The sequence below is a fragment of the Caloenas nicobarica genome, chromosome Z (genome assembly GCF_036013445.1).
Source record: "Caloenas nicobarica isolate bCalNic1 chromosome Z, bCalNic1.hap1, whole genome shotgun sequence".
Taxonomy (NCBI): Eukaryota; Metazoa; Chordata; class Aves; order Columbiformes; family Columbidae; genus Caloenas; species Caloenas nicobarica.
Genome location: NC_088284.1, coordinates 67498006 through 67514828, shown reverse-complemented (window position 1 = coordinate 67514828; position 16823 = coordinate 67498006). Strand labels below are relative to the sequence as shown.

Here is a 16823-nt window from a genome sequence, read left to right as displayed (position 1 = left end):
CCCAGGTCTCATTGAAAAAGCTCAATTGAAACAACTGAACGCGTATTGCTCATTGGGATACAGCACAGCTTAAACCAAGCTATGTAGTTTGTAAAAGAACACACTCCATCAGTGAAGAACAAAATACTGTTTTTCATCTTATGAGTCTTTGGGAGGAGGTAAAAGGATAAAAAAAACAAATCCAAAACCTTCTGATAGGAAACCTCTTTGAAATTGGTCTTCTTGATGCCCGAGTAGTAATATTACGCTTTTAAGTATGAACAGTTTTCTTTATTGGATAAGATACAGCATGCAGCTACCACCCATAAGCTCTAGTCCACACTGATTTCTTCTTGAACTCTGCAAGTGATCTCAAGGCCAGAAGTGTAACTGTGAAGACAAGGACAAATGACATGAATTTGTGCAGTTCAGACTGGAAAGGACGTGAGAGTAGTCATTTTACTAACAGGTACAGAAGCAGTTCTCCCCTTACTGAGTCTTTTAACAACTTTCACTTGCTAGTTAAACAGTTTCTGATGCTACTTCCACTGTTTATAAGATACACTCTTCTGAAATATGATATTGTAGTAAGCCTTTCATCTTGATGGCATGTCTCCTACTGAAATCTTATCACATAATCTGCTAACTAGGCCATCACTTTGAAGCAGCACATAGATCAACCAGCACTGCAGAAAGTTTCAGTTCAATCAGTAATTATGCAGAAGGGGAGATAGGAGGCACTGGGAAGGATGGAAGCACAAAGTACAACATCTTAAGTCCTTTGTACAATTCACTGATAGGAAATGCAATTTCCTGATCACTCAATTCAATTTGAAAGGATCGTACGTTCAGGCAAAATCAAGTAACCAAAACAGCCACATTCGAGCCATCCAGAAGGGAATTTCAAGTTCTAGTACTCGGAAGCAAAACGAACAAACAAACAAAACAATGGAAAGCTCAACGGAAACAATGACTCGACTCAGTCAGGGCATACTGAACATATACCATGCATATACAGAATCCTCTGATGTACAGAGGAGATACTGCAACAACACTTAGCATTGTTTCTGGTGGAGATTAGCAGATAAAACAGTAGAATTTTGAAATTTATCAGAGAGTGACTTAAGATTGCAGACCCTCAAAACAAGGCTAATTATGCTACTAGTGCAAAGAACTTATAATCAGATTTCAAGAAGCCATGTTTAGGTCCAACAAATCAGATGATTCAAAGGTAGTGCCTTGTGTTAATGGGAAAAAAAAAAAAACCACAAGCACACTCACTTCACTTGACAGTATTTGTGTTGTCCTCTTAAAATTACTAGCACAGATTGTATTCACAATCCTACATCTCTAGGTGAGCAATGGGGTGCATGCTAGCGCCATAGGCCGTTACTGTAATTCAAAATATCATGTACTTCCCATCCTTCTCTTCATATACCTTTTCGGTAATCCTCATTCCTCTATCCTTTCTTGTCAGACCACTCTACTCAGCTGTCATTGCCTGTTTCCTATCCCCACAGTTCAGTCCTCAGTTGCACCTGAATAAATTGTTATGTGATTTCTATTCTAGTGCTGGAGGGTTTTCAAATAGTATGTTGCATTCTATTTGTAAGGGTAACTTCAAAACCAATTGTTAGATCACTGAAATACATTTGTACGACAAGATGTAGCTTTAGGTACTTTGGATATTCAGTGGTCCATTGTGTCAACAGATGAGACAGCAAATATAACAGAAGAAGGTGTTACAGACATGAATGTTAACTTATCTGTGAAGGTTTCCTTAATGACAAAATATGGCTCTCCTCCATGTGCTAATAGCATGGATTCATCTCACTCTTTTTAACAACTGGATTGTGATCTGTACTGATAGTTATGGAAAAATAAGGACACAATTAAAAATACTCTACCTTTCAGCAGGTCTGCAGAAGATTTTGATAATGCTTCTTTAGGAATTTCCTGCATATTGATCAGCCAGTCAATAAACTAAAGATTGAAATATAAAGGAAAAACTGAATTAAAAGAGTCTCTGTATCAGGACACCACTAATTCTTTTCATTTTGACAGGCAACATCTGATTGCTGCTAAAATCATCTAATCAGAGACAGTGGCCAAACAACCTTCTGCCCAAACTATCCAAATGCTCTGAAGTACATCTTCCTGTCAGTGCAATTTCTCTCATAGCTGGATCTGAAACTCCTTTTATTTTGTCTCATTACTACCGCAATAATTCTTTGTGATGAAGAAAGCACAGTAAATAGTTTCCCTCTGTCTTGCCTGTTCATGCCTTTAGCCTATTAATAAGAAACTTCCTTATCGGTCTCTTGCCCAAACATTGTACTGCAAATTATTCAGGACTCTTACTCCCTTTGTCCCTCTTTTGACCTCACTCATTTTTCACTGTTTTTCTGGCAGCACAGGGTGCCTGGAGAACAACGTGGTATTTCAAACTTAAGAGGACGATTCTCAGGGCATAGTCTCAAATTCTTCCCTAAAGCCTCATTAGGCACTTGCATATTAAGAACCTACTCCTGCATTCCTCCCACATTCTGAATTCTGACTTTAGTAACTCTGAGCACAGAAGTATACAGGAGCCAGTCCTTAATGGATTCTGGCTTTGCACAAAACAACTAACTGTTCATCTACAGGTTTATAACAATATTTCCACAAATCTCAACCACAAGCAATCTACAGTAGGCTTACCAAATTAGGCACAATTTTCTGCACTTATTTCGAACTTATACTTGAAAATAAACAACACATATTACAAACTGCACAGAAGAGTCTGACTACCCTAAATTGCCACTGTGGTGATGTCCAACTGCAGAGGACCTATCTTGCAGTGTCTAAAAGACTGACGAGCAGCTGCCAGCTCTCCTCTCCCAGCTGTATGCTCTTAAGAGTTTGACTTGCAACACTGGACTGTTTTTGGGTTTTTTTTGTTTCTTTATTTTTCTTCACAACACGTGTTAGTTGAAAAACTACATTCAATCTTTTGAGACAAGTCATATCTGATTGCAAAAAAAGAAAAACAAGATCACAAGTCAGATGCAGTAGATATAGAGGAAATAACTGCTCCACCTAAGACTCGAGCTGACTACTAAAAAAGGAGCGCTTTCTGACTCTTGGAAAATGCTTAACACTACATTTAATTTTACCTTTTGTGTTTGTTCTTTCCAAGGCTCTTTAGCCAGCAAAAGGGAAAGGCTGCTTGGAAGGAGAGTGAGAGTCTCTCGCACAGCAAGCTTCTCAGTGGGGTGCTTGCCAATGTGATCCTCAGATAATTCCGGTGTCATCTGGTGCTTCCACGGTGACCAGTTAGCACTGAGGCCAAGCAGTAATGCTGCACCATGGTCAGCCCAGGCTACCACAGAAGCTGCAAAGAGCCACAGGAGGAAATCTATGTACTAAACAAGAAAATGGCAAAAATGCACTTTATTAAATAAATAATACAGATGCGTAAAAAAGAACCAATTAAAAAAAATCAAAACAAAAAATCCAGATGGTGGCTTGCTCTTCAAAACAATAACCTGAAAATGCAGCTAACATTTAAAATGCAAGAACTAAAATGTTCTCAATATTCTCTTATGCTTTGAAGCAGCATAAGCCTTTAAACTCCAAATCAAACTAAAATGTCTACAGAAAGGACAGCAAAACAACACTCTGCTAAAGTCATCCTTTAGATTAAGGCTAATCCACATTTCATCTAAAATGGGGAAATAACTTTTCTACAGCAAGCTGACCGTTGAGGGGAAATTAGAGATGGCCACCCTTGCGGTGCTACAAATGGTTGGGAAATATTGCAGCAATGTAATGAATGCCTTTCTGATTTAAGCAGCAGCTTATTCTATGTCCTCAACTAGAAGAAATGAACAGCTGAACAGATGTAACAATGAACAATATTGGTTCTCTAAAACTGTCTGTCCAAGCCCTCTTAGAAACATCAGCTGCACAGTTTTGATGTGCTTAGACAGTTTTACTGGTGAATTCAATTTTTTTCCTTTAATTGTTCTAAATACAATAATTTGAAGCAATGATTTCCTTTAGTTGCCTTTAGCTTCATCATAATTTAAATGTCATGGTTATTTTAAAGTAAGTTTTATATACACATATATTGACAAAAATTGAGAAGAATTTTCTATGGAGGTAAGATGACAACCTTCTAAAAGCATGGAGAATAATACTTATTACTGAGGAAGAATGTGAAATACATCAAAATGTCCCTTTTTCCTGAAAGCTGCAAACTATTTTCACAGCACATACCTCTTTAAGATTGACATTTTGTAAGGGTGCTAACTTATGTGCTGAATTTCTTATGTAGCCCATCAGGTCTAGCAGCCAGTCCATTCTTTTCAGCACTCCTAAAAGAAGACCAAGAACAATGACTCATATAAAACACTAGAATGCACCATTTTTCATTAAAAAGCAAGCACGGGGAATCACTATAGCAACAAAGCACTGACTGTGGAAGAACCATCACCCATACCACCATCACATTTGATTCATGGTTGCCACTGATATGTGGTATATGGGCACTTGAACAGTACAAAAACTTTATAAATGCAGGCAACACACTGAACACACAAAAAATGAATGAATGGCAATAATTTTTTCACACAATGGCAGCCTGCAGGTCCCACTAACCCAGTCTACATATATGACTGCTACAGAATTCCTAAAGCCTCCCTGAAGTTTTTGCCCCAGTAGTCCATCTAAGCCTAGCACTTATGTCACTGTACACCTGGCAAGAATGTGGGGAGCACTGCGAAAATCCTCCTACAGTGCAGAGAGGATCTGTAAAATACAGTCAAGGCATGCAAATAATACCAGTCTTCTACCCAAGGATGGAACATATCTCATTGATTCGGATTCTGCTGTCCAAAATCCATCCTATCTCCTACAAACTAATAACCATCTACACGTTCAAGACCGTGTCACTTCATACACTACCACTTCCTTGTACTCTTTACATGTGCCCTCTTTCAAGTTGTCTGCTCTTTTACCCAAAGGAGCCTCACTTCACTCATTCAAAACTCACTACGGTTTGAAGTTCTCCAACCACAGCTGGCAGCTGAGGCATACAGCAATATAATTCTTCGAAGTTGTTCTGTGAACACAGGCAGCCAACGATCCTTCTGCCATGAAAATGAGGAGACCTCATTCTTTCTTCTTCTTCCTGTATCTTTCCATGTGATTTTGCAACTTCTCTTGCATCAGCTCCGGTGGTTTATCAGGCCCTTTTCCAAGCCAGCCCAACTCATTAACCCACCAGAAAACTATCTGGTATGGTTACGAAGAGGCAGAAGGGCAATTTGTTTTCTGTGTTAACTCAGTGAAGGGAGTTCAGAAAAGCAAGTTATCTCCTTGGTTCAACAAGTCTCACGGGAACACACTCCTACCTACTGGGTCACAGACTAGTAAGTCAGATATTAGATCTGAAGGTTAGCAGTGTTGCACTACTACTGGTCTCTGATATGCTATGTACATTTATAACTCTAACTTACACTGAAAGTCTTGTAAGGATGTAGTCAAAACTATGGTCTGCAAAGCACCTGGGTGAAGATAGATGACTTGTAGCTTATCCACAGAAACACAAAGAATTGGAAAAAACACAAAAGCAATGTTTAATACAAGTATTTGAAGAACAGGAAAATTCTGAAGACTGGGTAGTTTCTAAAATGGAGAAATTTGGAAACATGTCTGTTAAATCATCTTAAAATTATCTTAAAAGAATCAAGTGTAGATCTATCAATACCTGTTGAATTTGTTGTTGATTTTTCTTTAAGACTGACCTTACCTGTGTTCTCATGGTTCACAATACCAGCATGATAGAAACTCAGCAAGAGCATCCATAAAATATTTTCCTTCTGGTGATGTCCTCCCACAGTATCAATCACGGCACTCAAGCTCATCAGAGGCAGTCTGCCTTGAGAAATTAAGTACACTTTCGTGAATGTGGCCTTTTCTATATCATTCTGCAAATGCAAATAAAAATGTGTTAAATTAAAACATATCTTTCTTGTGGGAACAGCAGATGCTGCATTCCTCTTTATTAAAAAAAAAGGGAGAAATTCTTATTATCTAGCAGGCTCATTTTTCGTCCAGACAAATAATGAAAGCAAAGACTGTGCATATTACTTTAATTTTACATGCTTCTAAATAGCCCAGCAAAGTGCACCATAGTACAGTATGACTGCTTTCATGCTGCTTTAAATTTTACATTCTCCTTTAAACTGAAATGAGTCAGCTTGACAGTTCTGGAGACTCAAGTCTTCTTACAAGACAGATTCACTGCAGAGCCAAAGTGTCTTCTTAAATGGTGTTTTCCAGTGTGGAAATAAGAACTCAAAGTTATAAGCAAATGACAGCTCAGCCTCCTAACCTACTCAAATGCTTGATTCTCTAGTGAATTGGCCAGTAAACAGAAAAACATGGTTTTACATCATGGAAGTTTGTTTATGACAACCTGATCTGAAACCATCAAGTCCTTCCATACAGGTCATTTCTTTAGCATTTCAGCTGCTATGAATTCCATTGCTAATTGATTCTACTGGTGAGCTAGACTCTGAAAGCTTTTCTATTCCATTGTCATCCTTAGCCATCCTGTTCACTAGGAAACATTCTGGGTGCAAATGCAAATATAGCACACTAAGTAAAAAATGAAAGGTTTTTCAGTTGAAGTGTTTCACATTTTTAACAGAAGCAGGGATCTCCCAGTTCAAGCACAGCTCGTCACCAGGGTGCATTTACAGTTCATTTCATGTAGGCGGTTATATCAACCAAAGAGGACTACGGTCTGCTGTTTGCATCATTGGTCTGGGATTCAGAAGATCTTAACACCACTCCTGTTCTGCTAACAGAGCCCTGCCTGAACTTGACCAAGTTGCTTAGACTCTCCAGTTCAAAGCTCCCAGGTGAAATCAGTAGTATTTCGGTTGCCTTGAAAAAACTTTGGATATGGGGCTCTTGTGACTTTTGCTTCACTCTGCTGTGTGCAAATTACAGTCAGAAGGAAGATAAAATAATCATTGCTCCCAATGAGCTAAAACACACTGGTGACAAGAAAAATGGTAAGGCATGCTTATTACCTGTGATTTGCTGATAAAAGACCAGGAGTAAAACATCATTACCTTAGGGATCTGGACAATGCGATCGATCTCTGAATCAGTCATTTCTGAGATACATTTTGCTACATCGATATACATCTCCAGTTTGCCTCTCTGGAAACAGAAAAGTACATGCATGTTTATCTATATCTCCAGGTTTCCTCTTCATTAAAATTGGTGAGTTCAGGAACTTTGTTAATTATCATGATGAATTTTTAATCTAGTCTCTAGCCTTGTTTTATTCATTCTATTTTAGAAATTCTGTATTTGCTGGGGCCTTGAATGTATTTATTTATTAAGGAATAATGATATCTGAAAACTTCCAAAGAGTTTGTTTTATTTTTAATGGAAAACTGCCCTTCCTTGGAAATATTTTCCATCACCAGATACTTTCTTTAAATCAGTGTGAGAAGCTGAATCCTCTATGGGGGAAAAAATATCTTCTGATTGTTTTCTACTTCTGTTTAAGCAACATTTATTTCAGCACTAATACTGTATTTTTCCATTAGCAAATAATTTATGAGAGAAACGTGTACATTAAATTGGTTTCACAACTTCAGTCATATTCTAAAGAATATCCAAAAGTTACTTAAATTGAAATTGTGCAAGCATCTTAACTACTGTAATTAAAAATTTTACATCTATTTCGTACTTCAAGTCTGATGGGTCAGTGCAAAAAGATGAGACTTACCATCAGTAAAAATATCCAGTTATAATGTTCATACACCTCATACATATTCTTTACCTGAATCTCATTTGGTAGAAGCTCAAATATTTTCTCCACAGCCTGGCACAAAAAGCTCCAGCAGTACTGGGCAGGGTTTGGAAGTTTCATTGCCTGCAAAAGCCCCTGTAAAATACACTGGCAAATTTCTGGGTTTTCTGTGCAATTCTTCACTTCAAATTGTTGTATCAGAAACACTTCTGTAAAAAACTGTAGTTTGTCTTCTGCAGCATGTTTCATCCACACGGGCAGGGACATGAAAAGGTATTTCTGGGTTTTCATCTGAAAAGCAAAAAGTTTTCCTTAGTTTCAGATTCTAGCTCTTCACTGACCTTCAGCTATTGTTACATATGCTGAAATTATATAAAAATGGCTCAAACACCACTTATAATGCAGTGGAAGTCATAAAGACTTCTAAATTCGTCTTCCGTCTTTTGATGAGTTGCTTAAATTAAAAAGAGTTCAAACATGTCAATAGTCTGTTTTCCTTAAAAAGTTCAATGAATCCTAGATATCATGTCTCTATACTGGCAGGACAATTGTGGTTTACCTATATGGTGCCCACTGCATTGCTATACTGACCGACAATATATATTGCAAGCATACAGACTGACTAGACAGCCAAGGACAGAAGTATGGTACCCTTAGCACCATCAATATTGCTAGCTAGTGAGGAGAAATGCATAATTACCTTGAAGAAGTCCAAAGGTTACACAATCTGTGGCTGAGCTTGTTTTGTGACTTTAAATCCCCAGTGCAGTGAGAAAATCTATGTGCTCAGAAATTCTTTATTTTTTGGTATTTTATCAATTATGTATCTTAAAATTGCCACCAAGTGTGTGTATATCTGTGAAGACTAATGAATCAAAAATTACAAGACAAAAATACCACTTGAAGAACTGGAAAAGATCACAGAAATCCACAACGGATTTTCTGAGAATTGTCACGAACCTGCTCCTCAACTTGTATAAACTGACAGAACTGCACAGTGAAGTGCACTGTGGGATTCAGAGAGTCCCTGTTGTACCTCCATAAGAAGAAATACACTGTAGTGAAGGATAAGCCCAAACTTGATTATACTATAGATTAGTCTATTGACTATCTACAGAATTAAGGCAAGGTTTTCAAGAAGTAACATGTTTTACTAGATCAAGAGGCATTGCTGGAAGAAGCAAGTGAGCTTTTGGACAGATAGGTTGGCTTTTTTTCTAAGATGATTAGCTAGTATAATAAAAGATACATTTCTCCCTACATGCCATGCCATCTTAAATCTCTACGTTATCAGACATATAGCATGAAATGAGAGGAAAAAGGTTCAAGCAACTGAAGTAAAACAAATCAGATCTTAAGTCTGCTTTAAATAGCCTTTCCTTCACTATAAATATTAGCTAAACAATATTTCTGCAGAATTCTGAACCTAGTAATCCTTTTCTGGTGAGACATTCTAAACATTATCACGGAAGAATCTTATAGGGAGGAGGTGCTGAGGTCCCATAAATTATCTGACATACATACACTGAGATTGTAGATAAGGGGTGGTGCCACCCACATCCCCAAAAGCATTGCTGCATTTTGAGATGACTGGGCCTGTGTCACAGCCAGTTGAAGGCAGAGATGTTTTACCTCGTCACCTAAAGTAGAAGAAAACAAACAGAAGTTATGAAGAAATTATTTTCACTTTAAATTTGTTCTCAACTCATAAAAGAGGGTTATTGTTCTACTACAGCACTACATTAGAAATCTGCTTTCCTAGAGATGCTGCTTAAAGCTTTTAACACATGCATGTTAGAAGTCTGCTCTTCCCATTCATGCACTTTCAGCAAAAAATCTCAGGATTTGTCCAAGTTCATGTCGATCCACTCAAGAATAAAAAAGTGGGAATGGTAAGAAAAGTTTAAAAAATCCTTGCTAAATAAAGATTTAATCTACAGAAGGAAAAATGAGTCAATATTCTTTCCTGCTAAATGTAGGAGTAATTAGCATTTGTAACATTTCTACTCTTTCATGTACCCCATGTTCGTATAATATGTCACAGAACAGAGGTTAGCCACTACTGCGGGTGCTTAGTTGCAGCATTCTCCATGTTCACATGTGGGAAGGCCTTACTGTGCATAGAGGTTGTGATGGTTATGGAATCCCTAGTGATTTCTTTTTGAAGTCCCCTTAATGACTGGTATGGCTTGTTTCTTAATAACTAGTCACAAATATGTTGAAGAGGTACTTGGAGCAACAGTCTGGCTTCCATATAGTTCATGATTGAAAAAGCAGCATAAGGACAAACAATTTAAGTATTATACTAGCATTTGACCCATTAGACAGAAAACACATTACTGTCAAATGTCAGCATAAAACTTAAATAGGTGCTTTGCAAGTTAAAATGTTCTTTCAGTAATGAAAGTGTCTTTTATAAAGTTCACTAATATTAGTGCATGAACAAAGCACAGATTTAAGAGTCTACTACCTGACTTTTCAAAATAAAGTATCTTATACAAGAAGTTATTTGCAGAACTCTGAAAGAGTGAAATTGTAACAAGATACTTTGGTAAAAAATTCTCTCATACTAGCTTGGACTCCTAAAACACAAATCATGATTGGCCTATGACTATTCACTTCAGAGCACTACTGAACAACAAAGACGTACTACTTCAATAGCCTCATATGTTTTCTGCTCAGCAACAACTGCAATAAACCTTGTAAGATGCAAAAGCAATCTCTTGTTTTCAAGATGTTTACAGATGAAAAAAAAATCTGTACAGTAGAATTTGTGAAATATTTAAGGTTCATAAAAACACTCATGAATTCTCAGACATGAAGAACAGTGACCCAGAGAATCCAGGAGAATTGAGAATATAGTCTAATTTTCATAAAAATATCCATGATATAGCTGTTCCAGAAAAAGTGATAAGAGTGTCACATTTCTAGGTGGGCTGTTAGGTCATAATACAACGGTTCTGCATTATACTTTTTAGCACAACAGGAGAATTGCTTGTTAGCACACAGGAAGACCTATTTCCTCCTGCAGGTACACCTGCCCTGATAAGGACCAGGGCTTTGAACATGGCAGCCGCTGGCTCTTTCGCACCCTTATTTTCAAGCCTCTTATGCCCCACCCGATTGCCAGCATGTATGCACTTTGGTCAGGTGTCAACCATCATGTACCCACCAGGGTACAGTGACTCCATTCACGTAGACCACTTAGTCAGGGGAGCAAGAGAGGTGGGAACCCTGAGTCAATGGAGAGGGTCCCCAAACAATGGGGTGCCTCAGCCTACAGAAGCTTCTGGACCCTGTCCATATATGACCACAGCTCAGATCTGACCAGCCTATAAATGGGGCCACCGATGGAGACCCCCTTGGGAGTGGTCTTCCTGGAGCAGCAGGACTGTGATTGGAACCTCTCCCCTTACATCAGGGACATCATGTAAGTAAATTTCCTAGGGCTAACAGCCCTCACCTCCTCCTTGGCGAGTGATTGTTTCTTCTGGATATATCCTTTAGGGAACCCTTGCCCCCACATTCACTGCTGGGCGAGTGATTATTTCTTCTGGGTACCCTTGAGAGAGCTTCCCCTTTGTGAGCAAGTGGGTGCATGCTTCAGATGATCGTTCTTGTGTGTCACCGTTTAGTAATAACACCCTGACTGCTACGACGAATTGTAGTGGTGTGTTAAATGTTATGAGAGTGCTGACTGTTTTGGGATTGCCCCTGGTTTTAATTGGTTTCTGTTGTTTGGTTTTGTATTGCCACAAAATAGAAGTTTATTTGAGCTTATACTTGGTTTGGATTAGTTTTGGTACAACTCTGTGACATTTCTGCATGTATATATTATCTAGAAAAAGGTGTGCAACTTCTACACACTACAGAGGGATAGTCAAGGGAAATTATGTACAGAAATGTAGACTATGCTGTCTGAAGTCAATAAAAACATAGCCACAAAACTGATATATACTGTTTCCTCTGGAATTCCCCTGATTTACAAAAGTAAGACTCCTAAGTAAAAGACAGGAATAAAAAAATCCCCTATACATTTAGTAAGTTTCAGCTATTCATAAGGTTGCACACAAATTTGCATCAGCATGTACAGCAGAGCTCAGTATAGGACATTCTTTCACTTATTCTCACAAAAAACTTCACAATCAATTGCAAGAATACCAAGTAAAAAGGAAGTTGCAGCTCAAGTATAAGTAAAAATGTTTAATATGCAGCCAAATCTTTCTGTATCTGACAAGCAGTTGCTCCTCATAGGACAGTTCAATGACTTCTAGTGCTTACACATGCACTCTGTATAAGTAAAAGAAACACCAGAAAGTAGTAAGAACAACCTTACATATTCTGGGCTTTACAGTGCATAATTTTAAACACGACAGCACTTTCCCAACTCAGTTGTAGAAAAATCTGCAAGGCCATTAATAACAGTTAAATAAATCAGGAGGAAAAAAAACTTAATAGAATCAAAAAAGGGAATATGGAACTTTGCACAGTAACTTGCTGTGGTTTTTTTAAGGAAATGAATTTGAAACTCAGACACATGAACCAAAGCAGGCACCGACAGGTATCTTGAGTAGAAAAATATTATACAAGCTGTCCAACACAATACTTCCAAATCAAAGCTTGAAGAAAAAATGCTCTTAGAAGTACTGAAAACCAGGACTATGATGAAAAAAAGGGATATGCTTTTCTCTGTCACCCAGTGTAGTTCAGTAGAAAGTGTATTTCAGAGCAGCGATAGCTAGATAAACTACGGAACAGTTCAAACTTGTGACAAAGCTGTGTGCAGCCTCTGACACAAGCACTGGACCAGCATTTGGTGGGTACTGAAAAAAAGATATAATTAGCTGAGTTTCATGATGGGCTCTTCTTACTGCAAATAGTTCAAATGAAAAATTCAATGCAATTTCACCAGTGTTTCAGGAAACTTCCAACACTGATCGAAACTTCTCAGCTCTGATCTTCTCTGGCCTTTTCTTGAGTTAGAGCAGACTATGTCCACACAGTGATCAAAACCTTGCAAAACTTAAAAAGTTGGTCTTGAAAGCATAGTAAACACTTCAATCCCTTCAATAACTTCCAAGCCCTGAAGCAGGTGCTAAATTTTGTGAAAGCTGTGTTGGTAAAGTTGTCTTGTGACAAGTACAAAAGACTTCATAGGAAACTATTACTCTTACCAAAGTTTAGCCTCATCAAAGGAGAAAGAATGGATGCCCAGTTTACAGGTGGATACTGATGACTTTCTCCAACTAATGCAATGGGTGCCAGTGCTGCTTTCACCAGCTCAGTTGGGACATATTCAGGGCCTGCAACAGAAGATCCAGAGTCTGAATTTTATACACATGCATTTGGCTAAACAGCTTGGAAAAAAATGTGAACACTGCACTAAAGACCAATCTGTAGTGAGGAACTGAAAAGCATTATAAAATTACTGTTATTTATTTTTGTATCTGAGAATTAGCTATCTCTTGTTTGCAATCAACAGTTATATTTTTAACATTAATGTCCTATCAGAAAAGGCTTTTTGTTACTGATAAATACAAACTTTCTGGTTCTTTCTCCTTGAAACAATTTATGAGCTAATTACATGTATTCCTTATCTGGTAAGGTACTATTTTTGCATGTTAGTAGCAGAACAGCAATTTTTTCTGACACTGCTCTCCTTCCCTATCCTGTAGGTGCAGGCCACAAAATTTTTAAAACAGGTGCTAACCTTTGCAACATATTGTGTTACTTAAAGACAGGGAGTTAACTCAGTTAAAGTCCTCCTGGAGGCATGGGCAATTTTTACCTCAACAGAAAGCAAAGCCTGATCCATAGGACAACAGTGACCTCACTTAGCTCCACACACGAATAATCTCTGCTTTATCTCCCTTTAGACTCTACTCTACAACATCTCTCTTTTACTAGCACTCCTCATGTAAGAGTACACTTTCTTCAGATTCCTTTGCATTTATCACACATAGCAGTAACCCATTTGAACACCACCCTACTAAAAGAATCTTAACCTAGGACCACTGAAATAAAGGGCAGCATAAGTTTGCCTGATGATGGAGTATTCCTGAGGACACATGCTAACACTTAGTGATTTTACTTTCACTCCCACAGAAAAGATACATCATCTCATAGACAGAGAGGGAAGGGGAAAGGGAAAGGGTTTAAAGAGTCATACAGATTCAGAGGAGAAAACTTATGAACTAACTGCACAATTCTACCTTATCGTTGAGTGCTATTCATTTTTTTGTTTAGAGATTAAATATCCCACACTAGTGAAGTTCAATTTAATATTTAGAAAAGCTCTCTTAGCAAATAAAAGCAGGTTATTAGGGTCAGCTTTTATAGTCATAACAAATTTCCCACAGGGATACTATAGTTTGATCCCTTCTTACCTTGCCTTCCACTTTCAATGGCAAAGTCAATGGCTGCCCTGATAAAGCTGTTTCCAGGCAAGTAGCTAAAATCTGGAGGAACTGTGAAGACAAAAAGACCGTTTATATACTGAAACATGTCAGCAGAAATTATAACCTCCAGCTCCCATGTAAATTCAAAGGCCAAGCTTAGCTCTGTTTGAGCTAACTAATTCTGTAGGTGACGCAAAGCATTTAGATCACAAGATTGAGAGAGGCATTAGCCTTTCTGCATTTAAGGCACGCTAAACATTTGTTTTGGTGAGAGGTGCCAGGTCCCATCAACCAACTGAAAAGCCAAGAATAAGAACTTCCTTAAAATGTATCAGCCACGGCAAGTCAGGCTCTAAAAGAGAGAGCTTCAAAAGCTAAGTAAGTTTAATACAACAGACACATTCTATATTTATCTAACCTCAGGCATGTGTGCCAAGACTATACAGAAGTAGAAACTCCAAGAATCTTTTTTTCTGTGATGAGGAAAAGTATCTACACTTCATATTATTGGTTCCCAACTTGGTTCACACTGAAGCTAACAGCTTCCACTTCATTAGTTCCCTCCTATAACCGGTATTTCATCAATGGTGTAAATCCTGCTTTTGTTTTACCAATGGATATTGAAACAACACTGGAAGGTAATGATGTATTGACAGAATATGAACTTCTGTGCTAACTGCTACACTGAAAGTGTACAGAACACTAATTTTTGATTTCAGCTACTCAGAGCATATTGCTTCTAGAAAAATACTTTTGAAGAGTCAGCTTGCTCTTGTTACGGACCAGTTTTTAACTGTTTGCTTCATTATACATTGGGAAGTGCTTAAACAAGGAGTAGCTTAACCAGTTCCCAGGGCATTGAGTGGATAACGTAAATATCAAACACACGGGCCATATCCAGTGTAAAACTTGTTTACAATTTGTTCTATAAAAGAATAAAGACAGAAGCAACACACAAGTCTGACCAGAACAACTAACAACCTTACTTTGATACTGCAAGCAAAACTAGCAGGGGAGTGTCCTATCCAGCACACTGATTTCTGATTCATGTTCCAACCTTTAGGTCTGGCACACAGGACCATGAGATCTTTGATTCAAAGGCTGTCATGTCATTTAGCAGGGCTGCAATGTCTAGCCTGTACTGTCTAATATGTCCCTTGCTGCTTTTTTAGCTAGGTGCTACTTCTATATGTTTTTTAAGCAGCAATAATAAAGCATCTTACCTGATGCCCTGTTCTGGGTAGAAGACAAACAGGACATGTGAAGTCGTCCCAGAAGTCCTGCTGCATTTGTCTGAAGGCCAATCTGCCCTGAAAAACTGATTATCTGTTGGGACAATAAACCACTGGTTAGACAAATTTCCCTTTGTTGCCTCATTCAAGTGTTAAGAGAAGTTCCCTTCCCCTAGGTTTTCTGCAGCAGAGACTCAGGCATGGATTCCAGAAATTCTTCTAAAAGAAATAATTTATTTGCAAGGTACAGAATAGAGTGGTTCAAGCTCGGTGCCTCCTGGAGAGGGACCCTCATCAGAAATAATCTTGGACAATTATATCCCCACAATCCAAGACCCCATCCCCTGCATGTTACTCTGGGCCAACTGCAAAATTAGAGTCTGGGGTCTCTCCTGTTCTTCATTGGATCTCTTAATTTTCACCAGGCAGGCTGTCAATTAAAGCCCTGACCTTCAATTGCTATTTTGCACCCACATCTGGAAAAAAAAAATCCTCGGTAATATCCAAAACATTCTTCTGTTAGATGCCATTCTGTTCCTCTATTCCCTAACACAGGTTGGACACAGACATTCTGCAGTTTCTTTAAACAGATTTGGCCTGTTTGTGCAAGGTGTCAGAGTACCCTAGTGCATTATCCAAAGCAGGAAAAAGGCACCTTCTTACCTGTGTTAGAGTTCTGATGACTTCATTCAGCTTACTTTGAAACTGGGAGGACTGAATGCTCTCAGATTTCAGCTGCAAAAGGAAAAAAAAAAAAGTGAATTTTGTAAGGGGAAAAAAAGGAAACAAGAAAACAGAGAACAGGTGCTGAAAAGACAGACTGCATTTTCACACATGTCTTTTTGTGGAGGAGTGGAGGAGAAAAGGAAAAAACTTGTATGGCCATAAGCTTTTCCCCAATGGCACTGCACATGGGCCACACAATGGGAAAATGGAACAGACCCTATTTTACACATTGTAATTCTATCTTGCTTGGTTTATACCCAATATGACTCAATATTGCGTAAATGGGATGCCCTAAATATATAACGACTGCTATAAGGATGCAGAGGATGTAATTCCATCTTGCCCTCTCGCCAGATTTCTAGAAGAGATCAAGGTACCACTTGCATGTTCTCACCTGTATCATGACCGCTTCAGAGCCCACCAGTGCCACCAGCCCACTGACAGCAGCCAGACGCTGCATTGTTGGAGAGCCCTGGAAACGTAATTCAGGATCAGTGAGTCAATGCAGTCACACGACACTACTGTAGGACAAAACACTTGTTTCTTCCAACTTAAAACCATGACTGCTATCGCTTGTACACCTCTCATGCCAACAACCTTTTCAGGTCAGACTCCAGCATGCTGGATAATTATTCATCCCTCTCTTGGTGAATTAAGGATTTATATGGAG

At 38.4% G+C, this 16823-nt stretch overlaps 1 protein-coding gene across 2 annotated transcripts in view; it reads right to left on the bottom strand.

Moving 5' to 3' along the window:
* Positions 1 to 248: 248 nt before the first annotated feature.
* FOCAD (focadhesin) overlaps positions 249 to 16823 on the bottom strand; it is a 109449-nt gene continuing 92874 nt past the window's right edge. For both annotated transcript variants that reach the window (XM_065657889.1, XM_065657891.1), the window contains 13 exons: positions 16548 to 16625; positions 16091 to 16162; positions 15419 to 15521; positions 14184 to 14264; positions 12972 to 13100; positions 9322 to 9437; positions 7828 to 8088; positions 7107 to 7196; positions 5774 to 5951; positions 4240 to 4337; positions 3135 to 3383; positions 1887 to 1962; positions 249 to 369 (listed from right to left, as the gene is read on the bottom strand). In XM_065657889.1, coding sequence (XP_065513961.1) covers positions 296 to 369; positions 1887 to 1962; positions 3135 to 3383; positions 4240 to 4337; positions 5774 to 5951; positions 7107 to 7196; positions 7828 to 8088; positions 9322 to 9437; positions 12972 to 13100; positions 14184 to 14264; positions 15419 to 15521; positions 16091 to 16162; positions 16548 to 16625 — 1605 coding nt within the window. In that variant the 3' untranslated portion in view covers positions 249 to 295. The remainder of the gene's footprint in view (positions 370 to 1886; positions 1963 to 3134; positions 3384 to 4239; positions 4338 to 5773; positions 5952 to 7106; positions 7197 to 7827; positions 8089 to 9321; positions 9438 to 12971; positions 13101 to 14183; positions 14265 to 15418; positions 15522 to 16090; positions 16163 to 16547; positions 16626 to 16823) is intronic.